The following is an 18,572-nucleotide window of genomic DNA, read 5'->3' on the forward strand; positions in this document are numbered from 1 at the left end:
ATATAGTAAAAAAAATATGAATGCTTTGAACCATGCCACTAGCATCTAAGCACAGGCAGTCTGAGCTTGTACCTTCTATTTTTAGAGTCCACTCCATATTCTGATTGCATTTCTTCTACTACTCCTCGATATTTTTCGTTTCTTTTGCTACCAATTTGAGGAGAGAAATAATATTGCACCTCTCCTAGTCCATTCCCATGAAAAATGGATTCTTTTTGAACATGATTAAAATTGAGAATTCTTCATTCTTTTTGCTATTTACAGTGCTTAAAAGCCAAGCCTTTTACAGAGATGTTGCCATGCGCTAAGAGCGCTGTCACGATTGGATGATCGGACAGTAAAACCAGAGAAGTAGAGAGAGAGGAGATTTTCTTAAAGTCTCCCAACCCATCCAAGCCAAAGAAAAAAATCACCATCTGGAAATTCCACCGTTATCTTCCAAGGTCCAGGCGCTGCCGCTGCGCCTCCGCGAGGTTCTACTGAAGACAGAACTGGAACGACTTCTAGGAGTAACCCTAGATTCTGAAGTATGATGAGAAGACGATCTTAGCCTCCCAAAGAAAGAGAAGAAACTGCGGAAGACACGGCCAAATCCCCGACTCTCTCTCGACCTGCTACCTCTAGATGTCCATGAAATTCTCCTTGGCGCACCGCCAGTATTAAACCCACCATCCATTTCCGTGTAAACGACGGGTAGCTCGCGCTCGGCAGCTCGTCTACCCCCGGAAAATCTTCCGACTGCAAATCCACCACCCGGGAGCCTCCATATGGTTAACCCCACAGTATCTTCTTCAGTAGTCGCTGGAGATTGCTCGCCTTGACCACCTTCGGGCTCCGGCGATGCTCTGCCACGAACATCTGTAGGCAATTCGTGACGGCAAACGGGACAAGAATTTCGAAGAGAGAGCCAAGGGAGGATGCAGTCTGAATGGTAGATATGTTTACAAGGCATCTCACGGGCCTCCGAGCCAAGTTCAAAGGGCTCCTTGCAGACAGCACAGTGAGACTCAGTGACAACATGGCTGTCGACAATCTCGATGGTCGGCATGGACTCGACGGCAGCCTTCGACGCCGGGGGATGCTCATAGCGCCCAACTCCGTTGATCTCGATCTGAGCCAGCTGTTCGAGAAGGCGGTCAAAGCCCGAACCCATCAAGAAATCCGACATGCTTGCGGGCAGCGGACGGAGTCCTGAACCGGAGCCATCATCGTAGTAAAGCTCAAAGTTTCCCCTCTCTCCACCACCACCTTCCGCGCCGCCACGTTCAGCAGGCCCCCGGAGGACAATAACGGGGTTAAAAGGCGAACGATCCCCAGTGTTCCTTCGGCTGCGGCGAAACCCTAGATTCGCACTCTGATCCGAATTCTGCCTATTCCCGAGCATATACATCGCAGCGCCGGGAAATCGCCGGCGCCTAACGTCTGCATGTGCAGATCGAGGGGGCTCAACGATTTCTTCAATAAAACCCCCATCGCAATCAGGGCAAACAATAGTTTCTCGAGCCCAAACCCTAACAAATCGATTGCATCTGTAGCACCAGTACGAAGACCCAGCTGAAGCCATCTATATAAGCAAACCTAGAAAAAAAAAAAAAAAACTTTTTCCTGTAGATCAGGGATTCACGGGAAAGAAAACCTATAACACAGAACCCTCTTTCTTTTACAACCCTTCCGAATCCGATTAGTGAAGAAAAGCGAAACAGAGGGTTCTGCTCCACAGAACCGCTTCCTTGGAATACTGGACTTCGTCACTGAAACCTCACAGTGAGATCTGAGAAATCAAGCAAATAAAAACCCTCAGTTCCTCACTAATTTTCACAAGAGAGAAGAAAAGTCCAAGATTTCCACATCGATGAACAAATTCAGGATCATAATGAGGAAAGAAACCCTAAAATTGCTGGTTTATTTTGCATTACAGAGAAGAGAGAAGTAACGAAAGAATTGAATCTGGATTCTTGCAAAACGCGAGAAAACTCTGGTTCAACTTCAACCGGAACAAAGAAGAAGGGAGAAACCCTAACTTGCCAGCAAACTAGAGATCCGGCAGACTAGAAACCAAGAAAGATAAAACGGAAGACAGCAGTGTAAAGGTAAGGTCATGAGGGTTGGAAGGACAAGTAAACGAGAGGCAAGGCTTTTAAGCAGGGGCAGGGGTGAAGGCTTAACGGCGAAAACGCGTTCATTTTTGTTTTTCAACGCTTAACTCCCTAAACCAAACGTCCGTCGTGAAGTGTGGTTCTACACTTGTAGAACGTCAAAGAGAAGATTCGAATAAGTGGATCGGGCCGAGCCGCGCGCCGTTGGGCTTCACTCGGCGATACGCGTGGCGTTGGTAGTAGGAAGTAGGAACTGGGTCTGGGTGGATGCCTGGAGTTGCTTGGAGTTGGAGTCTTGGAGACCAAAAATAAGAAAATGACGCCAATTTTGAAAGTTGAACCCGTTAAATATTCCTGGCCTCCTGGGGTAGTTTTTCTGGTATTTCTTTCTATTCTTATTATATAGGGAAAGAAAGTAGAAACGTTTATGAACCAATCGTAAAATCCACCTTTGGGTTGGAATTTAGTCATTTACAATTTAGTGCTGATCGTTTTTTAAATTAAATGGATAATATATGTTATGATCCAATTAATTAATTATATTATTGAATAGTAATTGGGCATGGGGTAGAAAATAGAAATAGTCCATCATCATAGCCTAAACGTGAATTTGACTTTCTAGGTTGTAGGCAGGCATATCTTGGATTATTTTCGGGTGTAAGATCTCAACCGTCAGACAATATGAATAATCCGATGAGTCAATGGGCGGTAATGGTGTGTTGCGTGTTACGTTGTAGTTTGGTTTGGAGATTGAGCCATCAGATTTTGATCGAGGAACGAAATTCAGGAGGAATGATGGATGATTCATCATCGTCATTATTCTGCTCTGTCACTTATCAGTCATGATCTTCATCAGGCATGGCCATGGCCCATTGGCTGTGGATCTGGAACTTGGCAGCCTGGCAGTAGGCTTCAGGAGCCGTCTTGACTCTTGAGAGTGATGTGAGTAACAGAGTAAGCAAAATGACAAATGAAAACGTGGAGCATGCAGGATTGCATTGCAGCCGTTGGATTCTCTTGAAAAGTCAAAATTGAATTTGGTAGAAGAAGGATATAAAGCAAAAAAGGATCCAATGATCGTACAAAGGAACGATTGAAAATGAACCACGACGCAGTTGAGGTTTAGGAAGGCGGATCCTTTCTATTGTATTCACTAACTATTAAGCAGCGAACAGAGCACAGAGGCGGCGTTTATCGGGTTATCAGGTATTAACTACCAACTATGAATTAATTATAAATTTTATAATTCCTGTCTCTGACGATCGATTTAGCGAGAATCCAACTGATCAGCTGGCTTTCTTTAGAAGCAGACATGCTTTTCCAGTTTTCTTTCGTCGAAGGTGGAATCTGATTCAATGAGAGAGAGAGAGAGAGAGAGGGTCCCTCTCCTTCCCTCCCTCCCTCCCTACCCGTCTCCTTCGATCTTTCATGAGGGGCAGAAGCCGAACGCATTGGATTACTGGATATAATTAAGCTTTTTAATGAACACCCATGCACGCATAAGCATGGCCCGTTTTATCTAATTAATAAATTAAACCATCTGACACCAGTCTAATGGTTGATGGGGGCCACCAGCAATGAAGGGCGAACTACTACTTCTCTGACTCCTGAGTCCTATCTGTGAAACAGTGAAAGGAAAGAGAGTGGCCTGTGCAGTATCTGTGAGAGCATCAATCTGAACCGTGAACAGACAAAGACGATTAATTTACGTTTTATGCTAATTCCGGCTTCCGGGTCTCCCACACTTGAGTTTTGGCGGTGTGTGTGAGGTGAACAGGAAACCAAAAGCATCTTTTCCTTCGTGGAACGAACGCGTTAATTAGCTTCGTTGGGTAATAAAGGTAATAACCCATCCTCCTCCCCTACAAAGTAAACAGAAAAGTGGAAAAAAAAAAAAGGGAGAATGACCAATCAGCCCAGATCAACAAATATACGGATAAGATGTGGTTTATAGGGGTGAAAGGGTAGGGGGCTGAAATTCATAATTCTGCATCGGATGTATCCTTACTTCCCCAAAAGGTAAAGTAAATTTTGATAGAGCATACTTCATACTTGTGTTTGTTTTCCCTATTTATTATCCTTTAAGAGTTCATAGTCCAGTCCATACCGGTATTGTTGTTGTGATGATAAATATGGATGTGGAAAAAAGAGAATATCTATATATTGATAGCCATATATATATATATATATACATGCGCCATCCCTTGTCCTCTTTTTATCGCTCTCTTTCCGTTTCGTTTCCCAAAGTTGACTAGTGCACGTGAGATTTACGACAAGCACACGCGTAGAAACTTCCATATAGAGCTTAGAGCTCCTCTCCTCTCCTCTCCTCTCCGGAGAAGATTGCATATGTCCTGTATGTATACACACTCCTTAGTTTTCGTTTTTAATTATTATAATATAAAGAAAAAACCTACAACTGTCTAACATCTTTATTTATCTTTTTAATTTTATGTTTTTTTTCGCTTCATCTTTTTAATTTTATGTTGGCATTGTTTTCAGTGTTACAAAAATATAACAACAAATTACACGATGGATTTCAGACCACTTTGAATGCGCTCTGTGAGAAGCATATCCCAATGTTAAATTCATATCATAACGTTGTTGTCATCCAGTCCATTGGTTTTGCTCTTTAACCGGTTCAACGGAAAGGGATCATCATCATTCACCAGTCTTCTCTCTCTTTCTCAATTACACTGCCAATTTTTAATATATTTACACATGCAGAATGGACAAGAATAAAATGTTAGGGATTGAGAGATTCCTTTCTTGTGTTACACGCTGTGGCGGAGGTGAAGGGGACTCCTCTTCTTTTTAATTTTCTCATTCCAACAGGTCCTTGTTCTGCTCACTAAGTTTCATTAATTGTCACCAGCCTTTTTTTTTTTTACATTAGCTTGAATGAATATATATATATATAAGTACTAAATATAACATAGATAAATATATAGTGTACATATATAATATATAAATAATATATTTAAGCAGCTTTAGACTCAATTTGAAAGGAATACAAATATAAATATATGCAAAATAATATAAAATACAAGACTTTATATTTATACTCTTTCCAAATTGAGCATTATGCAAAAGAAACAGTAATTACTGGGAATATCTGGCTTTCGGAGCAGAAACATTAGATTCATCAAATTTTACGCTGTTATCAATTAGTACTCGATCTTGTTAATTGTAGCATTAATTTTATAGAAAATAGCATCAAATATCAGAATTGATGGTAGGGATGTATATGAAAAATACACGTTTAGTTGAATCAGCTTGGACGGCCTTTCGGCCTCTGAGCCAATGATCCACAAGGGCTACACCACTTTGTCTATTAACAGAGAACCCCTGATTTTCCCTGATGAGTGCTGAGATGAGATGCGTTTATCCCTCCCTTTTTTATAAAAAATATATTATGTGTGGCGTGTTCCATAGCGTCTAACCAGCGAGAGAGCTTCATCCATCAAAACAAAAGTCGATAAAAGGACGTGCCTACTTGGAATCTAAAGCTACCTTTCTTTTTACGAGTCTTCTTTATGCTTTCTTCCTTCCAAGTCAGTGGTGCTCCTTCTTTTGGCTCTTCCCAATCCCAGGACCCAGATAGAATAAAGCTCGTCTTTTCTCAAAGGACTCTAACCGCTTTTTTCCCTCGGCTCCCTGCACTACTTCTGTGTGTAATTTCGCTTGAAAAAATGGGGTCAATCATACCGTGGAATTTTAATTATTTCATAATTCCAATGTGAGTTCACTTTCCTCCAAATACCCAAGCTCAGGAATTTGGATTCAACATTTCGGCTCCTTTGATTTTCAACGAGAGATTGTCATGTAATGTACCATGTTAAATTTCTTCTGCTGTATATATATACAGTCCAATGTCCAATCAATTACCTTACTTTTGTGATGAGAGAGATAAGGCCCCACTCCACTCTTACAACTGAAATTCAAAACCCCAGATAGAGAAAGATGGCGTTTTGTTTTCCCAAACTGAAACTGGGTCTTGGTGGAAGTGGAACAGCTAGCTCATGGGCGTGGAGTCCAAATCTCAATACAACTGTCCGGTCCATTTCTTTGACGCTTGTCCCATTCAACAATACCTAAATCCAACTCAATTATGCTACCCATTCCTACGGCAAAAAAATATGTCAACACAAGCAGCCGGTGATCAATAATGCATACAACCACACATGTAGATTGTTTTTTTTTTTTTGTAATTCCTGCATTTTCTTTTATGCATGCCATATGACCAGTTGCCTATGCCTCTTTTTTGGCTTGAAGTAATGCGTGGAGTCTTTTCAATTAATTTCGGGTCCCTATTCTATGTCTATCTATATATAGATTAGGCTTTAATGGGTAGATATATATGTGTACTCTATGCTAATTACAAAGGTGGCTATTCTCTCACTTAGATGTCACAAAATTTCTTAAACAACTCGCACTACTGGAATTGGGATTTGGGAGACACGTAGTCCACATGGATACAGCTTATACAACATCCATACCATAGTATAATAAATCAATAAGGAGCATGCGTGAGCAGAGAAGAAGACTACAACGTAGGTATCACCTACAGTGTGGGCAGCAGGGAAGAGGTGAAGATGACACATGTCGTGCATCGCTGTCTAAGTGGTAAGTGGTGTCCATGCTTGATGTTTAAAAGCTACATAGTAATGGAGATGTTATTGCTAGGCCCATTGGCTTAAATGGTGGCAAACAGTGGTATACCTCTTGCATCTAGGGTCTGATGATGATGATGATGATGATTGGTGGTGCGCGATCAGGTGTTTTTTGTTGGAAAGGCAATTCGAGTGTCGGACTGCTATGTCTTGGAAGGAAAGAAGATAAAAGGTTATGGGGTATTTTATCTGGTGTGGACATTTCAATGCTTAAGTTAATTTGGGAAGTTGTAGAGAAGTGATAGCTTGAAGAACAGTAATTTGTGATAGTTAAATCGTGCGTACTTTATGAGACTAGAGGCGATGCCTTTATATAAGTAAGTTGTCGTAGGCTTCGTGAAATGTTTTCGAGATCACTGGCCTGCATAACCTGGAGTCTGTTCCGCACTCAAAGATGGACTCTGTGTAAGATGATAAGGCTTATCCAAATCTATCCAATTCATGCGGGATAGGGATAAGATCCATTGGCGTGCGACATGATCCTGAAGAGATCGGAGACATCTGGCTTGCTTCTTGAAGGAGGCTACAGGGCACCTCGGTAGGTCGGTGAATACGACGAACTGCTTGGGCCCTAGTCTTAGCTAAGTGACCCAAGGTGCCCAAAGTACCCAAGGTGACTTGAAATGTTGAGGTATCCAAGAATACTCAAATATTACCGAATCGATTGTTCGCTCCATGTATCATCATGTCACTGGTCGGACCAAGTAACCCCTCAACAATGATGAACTAGAGCGGACCTAGCGGGTGGCGGAGAGGAGCCATGGCCCCCTCTAGCTTAAAAGTTCCTACAATCTTATTTTGGCCTTCTCATCATTTATTTTTATTAATTCTTGGTTCCCTTATTTGTGTTTATTAGCTTTTGGCACCCTAATTATATTTCTGTCCCCATGCTGATAGTGATAGTTTAGAGCAAGCTTCAAATATCCATATAATTGATGCTTCGAACTGTGCATTTTTTTTTATAATTTTCTTTTTCAAATTTTCAGAGAGGGCCTCATTTTTTTATTAATTAATTAATTATGAAATAAAAGAATTTCTTAAAACCCCTTAAAATAGGCATATTGATCTTCAAAAGATAGAATACGACGGAGTATATTATATCAAATTTTTGAACCTTGATTTATAGCCAAAGACCATCGGTATGACTACCCTTAGGTAGGTCTATGTTATCTTGTTTTACGATTACACTCTAAGAAATGAAAGCACAAGTAAAATAATAAACCATAAAAATACAAGGGATTAATTAAACCGAGCGTTCAAATTAAACAGGTTTAAGACCGTAATAGATGTTTTCAAACTAATATTTTCAAAGGTAAAACTAACCCAAAACCGAAATCACTTTGATGACCAATTTTTAGGTCAATGGTTTGACCGTCCGTTTGAAATGGATGACTCATTTTAATTTAAAATAATAAAAATGAAAAATGACCAAAACTATTATCAAGGCTGAACAGATCCATAATTCGACCGCCTGAATCAACACCTTGCTGATGAAGTTAACAGTTTTCGGCAAACTAAAGATGAAATAGAATCGATTGGCTTAGGCTTGAAATCTATATATAACCACCTGTTGATGACCTAATTAATATTCTCCGAAGTTGAACTACTCGACATGCTTGATTCATTGTTAAAAATCTAGAACACATATATAATTAATATTCTTCATCTATCAGGCTTAGGCTTGAGTTATATTCATTCGGCCTGAAACATTAATTCGTCATCAAGTCGGAACACTAGAGTCAAATGCAAGCAAAACAAGCTGTATTCATAGTGGGTGTCTCGGTGATATATTTTATGTTGGATGGCGGGGGTTCTACTTCTACATTCCAGAAAAACCCAAACCCACACAAATTAATTCCACAAGGCCTAAACGCACAACCCGTTATTAGAAGGTCAAATAACTTTTTATCATTTTCCAGTCTCTTCCAGTCTTCCTCGAAGGATCAAATTTATTTCGAGCGAGTGAGAGAGCGCGTGAAGGAACCTCTGATAACTAATGAAGTGGCTGATGGAATAATTTATTTAATTTAGACACAGAATGAGAATAAAAATTAGAATCAATAGAAATGAGATTTCATTCTTAAGAAAGAGTAGGGAATGGTCATTCCACCAAGAATGAAAATGGAATTCCGACTTCACCCAAACAAAATTGGAATCAGAAATTCTAAACCCCTATTCCAGCAAACCGAATGGGCTTAAGACTCATGGATCGATTCTTCTTTATATCTATAAATCACTGTTAAGAAGCCCATACATGTGCTGATAGATTAGCTAGTGTTGTTATGAATCAGGATGTTAGACGTAGTTTTTTTTTCGGTGCATGTTGATATATTATGGGAGGATATATCTGCTGTTAGTTTTTGGCATTCTTGTCCTAGCCGTTGGTGCAATACCATCTTTATCACCTGTCTATTTTATCCACTCCAAAGTAATAAGTGATTAAGTCCAGCCACTTAACCACCATCAAACCGCTCATATTGTGGACTCGGGATTCCAGAAAAAATGCTATCCACAAGACCTTGTAGATACACACATATGGAAACAAATTTCATGCTTCTGTGTTGTCTTTCATTCATGGAGAGATGTTTTTGATGCATGGCCGTAGTGTCTTGTGGGGTGGTGTGGGTAATTTTTATATTGTTTGTGTAATTGTGTTGATGATAATATTGGTTATCTAAATAGAGGAAAGATATTGAAAAATGTTGAAAACATTGTATGAAAATGTTATAAAGATTATATACATGATGAAAACATTGTAAAATATGCAAAAATATAGGATGTTGTTTTATGTAACAATAAAAGATGAACACATAGAAAATATAAATTAATTATTATCTTTTTCCAAACAGGATTGTCAACGGGTTGGGCCTCATTTATGACATCTTGTAGAAAATTCGGAATTAATAATCAGGACAGTTAGGTCTGACCTGATTATTATATATGTAAATAACAATTTCAAACTTCATTTTCTGATAATATAACTTTAGTAAAAGTAATAATAAGATAGTAAATTATTGATATGTTAAAAAATCAAGTATTTTGAACCAAAATGGTCTTACCTAAAAATAAAATAAAATAAAAAAGCAATCTTTGAAGAAGTTGTGGAGGAAAAATTGGTATTGGTGTGTCCCATGCGATTTTTTCTAAGCCCATAAAGAAGTCGTCATACTCTTTATCACCATATCTGGGATAATGAACTCATCGTCCTCCAACATTTATTCGTCATCGTCTTCTCGACTCTCCATGGCCTGTTTGACCGGTTATAGGAGCTCGTCTTCCATGGGGGAAGTTAATGGGGACATTAGTGAGAGACCACATGCTGAACATGAAGAAGAAGCATTAGACGGTTTAGTAGTGGGTGTGTCGAGTTCACCGGTGGTCCACCGTTGAGATGTAGGAAGCTTTTGTTGGGTGTTGAAGGTGAGGTTACTCGGGCTTGCAGGTTATGATAAACATTTTTGGTGGGTATGGCTCTGCTGACTTGTTACATGGCCAAACACCCCTTGGAACTGATAAATCTATAATGGCCTCTGTTGTGTTAAACCAGCAAATACAAATATTCAATGTCACAAAAAATTAGGATGGAAACAGGAAAGGAGAAAAATGTGTAAGACCCTAGAGAAAGAGAGACGTGGACAATTTTTTTGTATTTGCATATGACGACATTGGAATTATTTCTCTAAATGCCAAAATTATCATTTTTAATATTTTTGAGACCATTTTACTTTATTTGTCTTTCCAAGCAATGATAAGAGTTATTTGTCTTCTATGACAACAACAGTTGTATAAACCCTCCTTCATTATGGATCAAACAATTGAAAAAAGGATTACAAGGATGACGGTTCAACGACATCTTCTTCTGTGTAAATTCTCGGTTAGCACTAATGACACATTTTGAAGTTTGGGTATTAAAGTGAAACTAATACAAAGTACAGGGTAACAATGCCTTTTATTACACAATATGTTGATTCTAGCAATATTTGGTATTGGAATCTATACAATGAAAATATTAAAAAAAAAAATTTATGAACATTTGTTTGTAGTGTAATTTCTGAACATTTTATTACATGGGTGTGAAACTTTGAATTGCACTATGGATAACATATCGGAGCGCCATATTGTGAACCATATGCATGACGGACTCATGGTTAGGGTATCTCTCTATTTAATTCAACTAATGCAATCATCCTTCATTGGTTATGAAGCCTCTAGAGGAGGTCCCTCAGTTCCCATTCTCTAATTTGTCGATGATTGTATAATTTTTGTTAAATCATCAATTAATATATATATTTTAAATTAAAGATATTTTAGACAATTTTGCCAAGGCCTCGGGGCAATTGTCTAACTACTTTAAACCGGCCATAACTTTCTCCAAAAATATTCCAGAAAAAATTATGCCCAAAATAGAGAGAGAGATGGGTCTCCTCTCTTTCTTCGTTGTTGATGATCAAACCAGAGAGAGAAAGGAAGGGATGAGAAGTTTCCATTCCAATCACTGCCATCATTGTAGCTAATAAACAATCATCTCTCTCTCTCTCTCTCTCTCGATGCTCTTTTCTCTTGCCATGCTTTCCATTTTCTTCTTCTTCTCCCCTTTACTAGCTCAGTAGCTTGATCATGCTTTTAAGATCAAAACTGTAGTTATCTATCATAAGCTTCTAAACTATTGACAAGATCGCCTTAGGGGAAACCCTCTAAGAAAACACAGATTTATATCTTCATCGCTATTTCTCTTTTATTTTCATGTGTTTTTAAAGAGAACCTTTAAACAGAGCATGTTTTAGTGTTAAACTATTAACCGTGTGGTGGTATTTCATGCTTCTCATGTATAAATTTTTTAATCCGCAGGATGTTGACGTGTATCACTCTGATAGGTCGTGCAGGATATCCAGACTCTCTAAATGTAAAGTTGCCCACTAAAAAACAAGCTTATTGTCAGGGGTTTAATCATAAATCCGTCTTGTGATCTTTGTGGTGAGGACGAAAGTGTCCATCACTTATTTGTTAATTGTGATCATTTGGGGCAAGTTTCAGATAGTGATACCTCTATTAATCAATGGTGGAAACTATTGCATGTATATTATGTGGGAAGAACAGGAATGATAAATGTTTTAATAATAAGTCTATTACTCCCCATCTAATTGTTAACATAGGTATGATTAATTGGAATGAGATTAAGATTAATGTGTTGAACGAAGATCAGTCCACCAATAAGGGTTGGTCCATTCCTAAACCTGATTGTTTCAAGATTAACTTTGATGCCACTTGTAGAAATTAATGGTGGCAGATGCGCTATTGGATGTATTGTTAGGAATTACCAAGGTAATGTTCTTGAAACTAAGGCTTGTTGTATTGGGTGCACTATGATAAACCTTGTTGAAGCGTGGGCGGCACGGAAGGCCATCAACATCGCAATCAACTACATTAGACCTAGTTAGAGGAAGTTATTTTGAAACTATAACACCTTCAATCTCATTTGAATATATAGAAGGAGTTGAAAATTAAACTTATGACCATTTAGTGAAAACCGCATCACTCAAATTAAGATACAATATAAATCTTACATTATATGAGCATATATATATTTTAATCAAATCAAATGGGATTATATCAGATCACAAAGGATTCAAATTCAGACAATCAGATTCCATTTGCAGCCCTATTTATGTCCCAATTCAATCGATCAATTTAATTTATAGTCATGTATAGGGGCTTAGGGCCCGTGGAATGAAAAAGCTCTGTTCCGTATCTGGTTCTGATACCGTTGTAATGATATGAAATTTTAATATCTCAAATTTCATTATAACAACCACAGGACTCTTTTGCTTATTCTATTGCAATTATTCGGCACCATCCCCTGACTTTCTGGTACATAAGTTTGGATTTGGCGAGATGCCTTTTTTTTTTTAACTTTAATCATAGAAATGTTAATTACACATCAATCTTTACGTTTAAAAGCATATTCACATTAATTATTGATTATCCTAAAAGTTCAGCTTGGAAGGAGTACAAATGGAAATGTGTAGTACAAAATTTTGTATTTGCACTCCTTCCAAACTGATTTGGAAACAAAAGCACCACGATGATGACTTGCATTTGATAGTAAAAGTGCTGATTTTGCATCTTTAAGTGAAAATTTTGATAATAAAGACAAACCATGCATACATCTAATTTGACAACAATGTTGTAAACCTTCGTTGACCTGGACGATTGAATCGTTCATCCCATTAATTTATGAGCCATCTTTTAAGAAAAAAAACGTTGAAAATGTCAACAACAACCTGTTGAATTGTCTTTTTTTTTGGGTAAATTATAAAGACATCCCCTGTATTATGGGGTTAGTGACAAAGACCCCCCTATACTTTAATTTGCAACAAAGACCCCTCTAAACTTTAGCCATTAGACAAAGACCCCCCTCCGTTAATATTCCGTCAGTTATCTTTAAAAAAATATTTTTATTTTTTTTAAATCCTTAAATTACCTTTTTCTTATTTATTTGAATGGTGAAAAAGATATCTTGGACCAAACCGCCATAGATACCCATCACCACACTAAAACCGTAAAACATAAAGCAAGAACCATTAGGAACCCGGTTCATAAACGTACTGAGAATCTAAAGAGGACAGCACGTAGGATCCAAGAAATGACTCATGCCTTTGACGACATAAAAAATAATCATGCACTCCAAACTCTGCAACAAAAAAAAGTTAGAAGTAAGTATTCCCTACTACTGATATTGGACTTTTGGGCTTAAACTTATCATGAATGGACGTCCAATTATGCTCTTTCCGCCCTTCAATAGTTTTGAAAAACACTAACTAAATTTGGGATGCAAACAACCAGAAATCAACCAAAACATAGAAGCCACATGCATAATCTAAACTAGTAACACAGAAGCCACACGCATAATCTCAACTCAGAATTATGCTTAAGAAACACACATGCACATTGAGTTTATATCTTGGATCAATTTGTCCAAAGTTGAAAGAAGAGGAACCTTCTTTGCTGACATTCCATTACAACAAACATGGTCTGGTTTCCCCTGAAATTCCATTGCAACCTCTTCGCTCGAATGACCTTCTTCTTATTGATACAAACCGATAGCACCAGATGCTTCAACCCCTCTTCTCCGCTACATCTGATCAAAATGTCGTGAGACATTTCACTATTCCAGAATTGCTCTTTGGTTGAATACAGTGGGTTGCCTGAGAAATGTTCTATTCGTGATACTAGAGAGAACTGGGCATCTGGCAGGATATCTTGTCGATACAAGTGACTGCATCTGCATTTTGGATCAAAGGGATCAATGATACTAGAGGACAACAACCCTGCGTTGAACTACCTCCGCAAGAAGAGTCGTTCACTTGTATGGCGTATTTGCTAACACAAGAAGCCATCTCTCATTACAGACAAGCACCCAAATGAAGAAAATGAGAATTTGGAGATATGTTATCATACAAAAAGAACAATACTAGAGAGAGAGAGAGGGAGGGAGGGAGTATTGCTTCTTGTGCTAGAGAATATGGAGAGATTGAAGATACATCATGGATTCTCTTTTGTTTTCCTATCAACGGTCTTAAAGTTAGATTTTGTTGTTACTTTTCAGGTGACAATCAAATGTGTTTTCGATAATTAGGTTTTAAGAAAAAAAATGGCAAAAAAAAAGAAAGAAAAAGTTTAGTGGGCTATTTTGGTAATTTAACACTTTCTGTTATTTGGCTTAATGGTTAAGGGGTATTTGTCACAAAGTAAAAGTACAGGAGATCTTTATTGCAAATTAAGATACAAAGGGTTTTTGTCGTTTTGAGAGAGAGCAAATATTTCTCTCCTCCAATTTCTACTTTTTTGTCTATTACTTTCATTTCTTTTTCTTTCAACATGAACTGAGAGAGATATAGAGGGAATAAATGATGGGGGGTTTCACTTTCTTTGGTTACCTAGCCATATCCTCTTACCTCTAATCGAAAAATCCAAAATTCTTTTGTGATTTTATTCTCACTTACATACTCTTAGTTTTCATAAGTTCTATTTCTACATTTTCTTTCTTTATTTTTTTTTTGGCTGTTAATTCTCATTCTATCTTGCCTTACGAGAACTGTTCTGATGTTTTTTTATTATTCTTATAAATAAGAATCATTCATGGGTTTGAATTTCTGAAAATTGCTATAAAAACGGTCATTTTGAAATTGATGCTTTGGAGTTTGGATCAATGTTTTCAACTTGCCATTGATCCAATCAGTCGAAGGTCAAGATTTCGGGTCCTATTCAATTAAGACCTGTTAGATAATCAAAGATGGTTGACTTGGTCAAGAACCGTTCGGCCTGATTGGGTCAACCATTGACCCATTCGACTCGGTCATTGGGTTGCGAGTTGCAAATTCAATGTATGCAAATTTTCGGAGGCCATAATTTTACACTCTGATGTTAGATTGGGGTTATTTTTTTTATTTTTTGTAACTTTTCAAGATCTATGCGTTCCAAAATGACATTGACGCTTTGCCTTGCTATATATTTTCATAAAAAAAAACCCCTTTTTTGGCCTCAAATGACATTGACGCTTTGCCTTGCTACATATCTAAAATATATTTATACATTATTTATTGATAAAATATATATTTACACACACATATACACACTTAATACATATATGATGACGTGGCATGGTCTGAACCTTTTGACCCAACCGGTCGAATTGGTGACTTGTGATCCAAAGGCAAAGACGGTTTGGCATTTGCGTCGATTTTTAAAACATTAGTTTGGAGACGACAAAAGGAGTCAGCAGTACTTTTCCGGATTTTTTTTTTTTATTTTCTGCAAATTTCTGCTTCTAAACTTCTTAATTGTTAAATTTAAGTATTGAATAGATTTATGTATTGCACTTTCTTTGCAAAATTTCTACTTTTTAACATTTTTTTGTATTTTATACATTTTAAATATTTTTATAATTTTAAGTTATTATATTTATGATGTCACTAGTTGATGTGTTCAACTGAACCGTTGAGCGGCAGACCCAGGACCCGGAAGAAAAAAATGGTTCCACTTCTGGGTCGGTTCTTCAAACATGTTCTGCTTTAAAATAGCAAAATCATATATATTGGCAGAAATTAAACTCCCTAATGAGCAAAACTGTGCTTAGGAAATCATGGTGCAACGAGATGGCTTCATTCCAGTTTTTAAAGAGGTAGTTTAGAGGCTTTTAGATGTGCGAAATTATGGAGTTTCTGCAGGCCGAATTTTGAAAATTTGGGTATATTGGTGCAAAGCCACTTGGAACAACCATTAGAGTGTCTTTCATTAAACTTATCTCCCTAAGATGTTACTGTAAAAGTTGTTCGAACAGACAATGCACTGACCGGAGCCGATCTCATCATACTGACGGCAAGAAGAATGCCAATTACCAAAATGTAACCAAATTAATTAAAATACTGATTTAACTAATTATACATAGACTTGTCTCTCCTTAATTACAACAAATTTAATTACCAAAACAATATTGAAAAGAATCCAAACCCCACGCAATCGGCAATCCCCTATCTATACAATATGCATGCATAATTAGAATTAATAATAAGATTAAAAAACCATCAAATGGGATTTAAAAAATTTTAAAAATCGGGAAAACAGAACAGAAGCCAGAATCCCAATAATAGTGGCAGAGGCAGTATTAATTACTGATGATATATTATGTATATGCTATGCCATGCATGTTATCAGTGTGGAAAGGGCTTAAAAGTGCCCACAACCTTCTTCACACGCTCCAGTAATGGCGTGTAATTAGATACCGTACCATCGTTCCCGGCAAGCAATCTGTACTTGTCTTTCCTCGTAAAATTGGTGCACTCAAATCCAAGCGTCGTGGCTAACATCCTCTGCACTTCATTTGCCACCTCATGTGGGCTTTTACCGGCCGAGCACGTCTCGTCCACCGGTAACTGCCCCAAGAAGGTAACCTCATAAATGGGGCGAGGGTTCATGAAGAAAAATATGGGGTCCAACGCTTTCCAACCCCTTGCCGTGGTTGCATGAAACAACCCAACCCTATGGTTCAACGCAACCGGGACTATCCGGTCCGTCAACTCTGCGAATAGTGCACTGAATCTCAACAGGAATGGTTCTCGGCACGTTGTCCCCTCCGGGCACACTGCAAGGTCCCCTTTGGCCAGCTCTCGCTTTATCTTCTCCGCGTCCACGTCCCGGATTCTTGTTAAACGAACGGTCGGTATCGGCGATAGTATCTCCGATACCCTCGACAGGGAGTACGTAACTGCGGGGATCCTGCGTCCAAGAGCCGTGGCAAGAACAACCGGGTCCATTAGGGTGCGGTGTGTGCACACAAACAGAACGCCACTGTTGGATCGCGACACCGGGGGTGGTGGTCTGCCCCTTACTATCAAGTCGCCTCCAAGTGGTCGAGCAACGTAGGGGATAGCCCACAGAGGAAGAACCAACCCGATTACGATTCTTATGAACGCAAGTACGATGCCTAATGGAAGCCACAGAAGGATGACAAGGGCCATCAATGGCGTTGGACGCTTGATTAGCCGGCCGTCGTGGAATATGACCGGTTCCGGACGTTCGTCCTGCTGGTTAATTTGCTTCAAAGCGAATGGTGGGTGGATTTGTTCCTGCACACAAAGCCAGTGTTTACCTAGTGCTTAATTAGCGGTAACTTAAACTACCTGTACATATTTAGGGTTTAATTTCTAGCTAGCTAGGTGGGGTTGGAAATGATCACTCACCTTGCAGAGAGAAAGGATGGATAAACTAGACACACATCGACCTAACCCAGCGGTGGGCTGTTCGCCGTTGAACAACACATTAATACGGTTGGAGATTGAACCCATATCATCTCTAACAAATCCAGTGGCAAATCCAAATCGATTTACCTCGAGCTCACTTCCGAGAACTTCAGTGGCACGTAAGTGCCCTTTAACAAAACTCTCCACCATCACTCTGGGGCTCTTAGTCACCACAACCTTCTTTTCATAGGAGCTAAAGATCCTCCAAGCGTCGGTATCCAGATCATCCATGTAAAACTTGGGCAGCACTGCACGTGCCACAGACTCTATCTCAGATGCCCGAGCACCGGCGACGGCCACAAAGATGGTGAGCTTGAGAGCCGCATCCCCCATCCCCAGCATGTGTAGCAAGCGATGCAGAGGCCAGACCATGAGCAAAAGAGTAAAACGAATCAAGCCACCGGACGCCTCGAAGGCGACTAGCATGAAGTAGGAGAAGGGGTCTGGGTCCTTCAAGAGAGTGCCTTCGAATTCTGATACAACACAACTCTCCATTGGTGTTCGTCGAGGCTCCTCCTGGTCTTCCATTGTCAGGGCAGGCTCTTGCGTTGGAGTTTGTTGCTGCTCCCTGTTCATCGAACAGTGACTTATAGGGGTTGTAAAAAGTTGCTTTTGCTTGGTTCGTTCTGCGAAATTGAGCAAGAGTTATAGGCAGTTTATCGGTTCACAACTACCTCCATTTTTTTTTATTTTTCTAAAGGTAAGCACCAAATGAAATGGAAAGAATTACACGCCACGGAAGATGAGTCATGAGTCATGAGTCAAACTCAGCACTTCTGTGTTTCCAGTCGTCCACCTAAAACTAAACTCCCCGCCTTTGGTTTCTGACGACTCGTATGTATATATCTATGTATGTAGATGGGGTTTTATACTTTTTTGTGTGTGTTTACGTCGACGCTACTCGCTAGCTGGTAGCTGGGGGACTCACACACGAGACGAAGCTCAGACATATTCACGTTATTCTTGCAGCAGTCCACATAGTCTGGACTCTTCTGGATTGTTCG

At 39.0% G+C, this 18,572-nt stretch overlaps 2 protein-coding genes across 2 annotated transcripts; both read right to left on the reverse strand.

Annotated features, from left to right (window-relative positions):
• Positions 1 to 212: 212 nt before the first annotated feature.
• Positions 213 to 2,140, reverse strand: LOC104597145 (putative E3 ubiquitin-protein ligase RHC2A). The gene has a single exon (XM_010258558.3). The coding sequence runs from the start codon at positions 1,562 to 1,564 to the stop codon at positions 410 to 412; it is 1,155 nt and encodes a 384-aa protein (XP_010256860.1). The 5' UTR covers positions 1,565 to 2,140; the 3' UTR covers positions 213 to 409.
• Positions 2,141 to 16,163: 14,023 nt separating this feature from the next.
• On the reverse strand, positions 16,164 to 18,195 carry LOC104597144 (glycerol-3-phosphate acyltransferase 5-like). The gene is made up of 2 exons (XM_010258557.3): positions 17,509 to 18,195; positions 16,164 to 17,394 (listed from the first exon to the last, which is right to left on the reverse strand). The coding sequence occupies exons 1-2, from the start codon at positions 18,142 to 18,144 to the stop codon at positions 16,480 to 16,482; spliced, it is 1,551 nt and encodes a 516-aa protein (XP_010256859.1). The 5' UTR covers positions 18,145 to 18,195; the 3' UTR covers positions 16,164 to 16,479.
• Between the last annotated feature and the right edge of the window lie 377 nt (positions 18,196 to 18,572).

The sequence above is a fragment of the Nelumbo nucifera genome, chromosome 2 (genome assembly GCF_055504915.1).
Source record: "Nelumbo nucifera cultivar China Antique chromosome 2, China Antique-T2T, whole genome shotgun sequence".
NCBI classification, from domain to species: domain Eukaryota; kingdom Viridiplantae; phylum Streptophyta; class Magnoliopsida; order Proteales; family Nelumbonaceae; genus Nelumbo; species Nelumbo nucifera.

Coding starts and splice junctions, on each gene's coding strand:
- LOC104597145 (XM_010258558.3), bottom strand. CDS start 1,564: ATGGCTTCAGCTGGGTCTTCGTACTGGTGCTACAGATGCAATCGATTT.
- LOC104597144 (XM_010258557.3), bottom strand. CDS start 18,144: ATGAACAGGGAGCAGCAACAAACTCCAACGCAAGAGCCTGCCCTGACA. Junction 17,395..17,508: donor CCATCCTTTCTCTCTGCAAG/GTGAGTGATCAT, acceptor CTTTGTGTGCAG/GAACAAATCCACCCACCATT.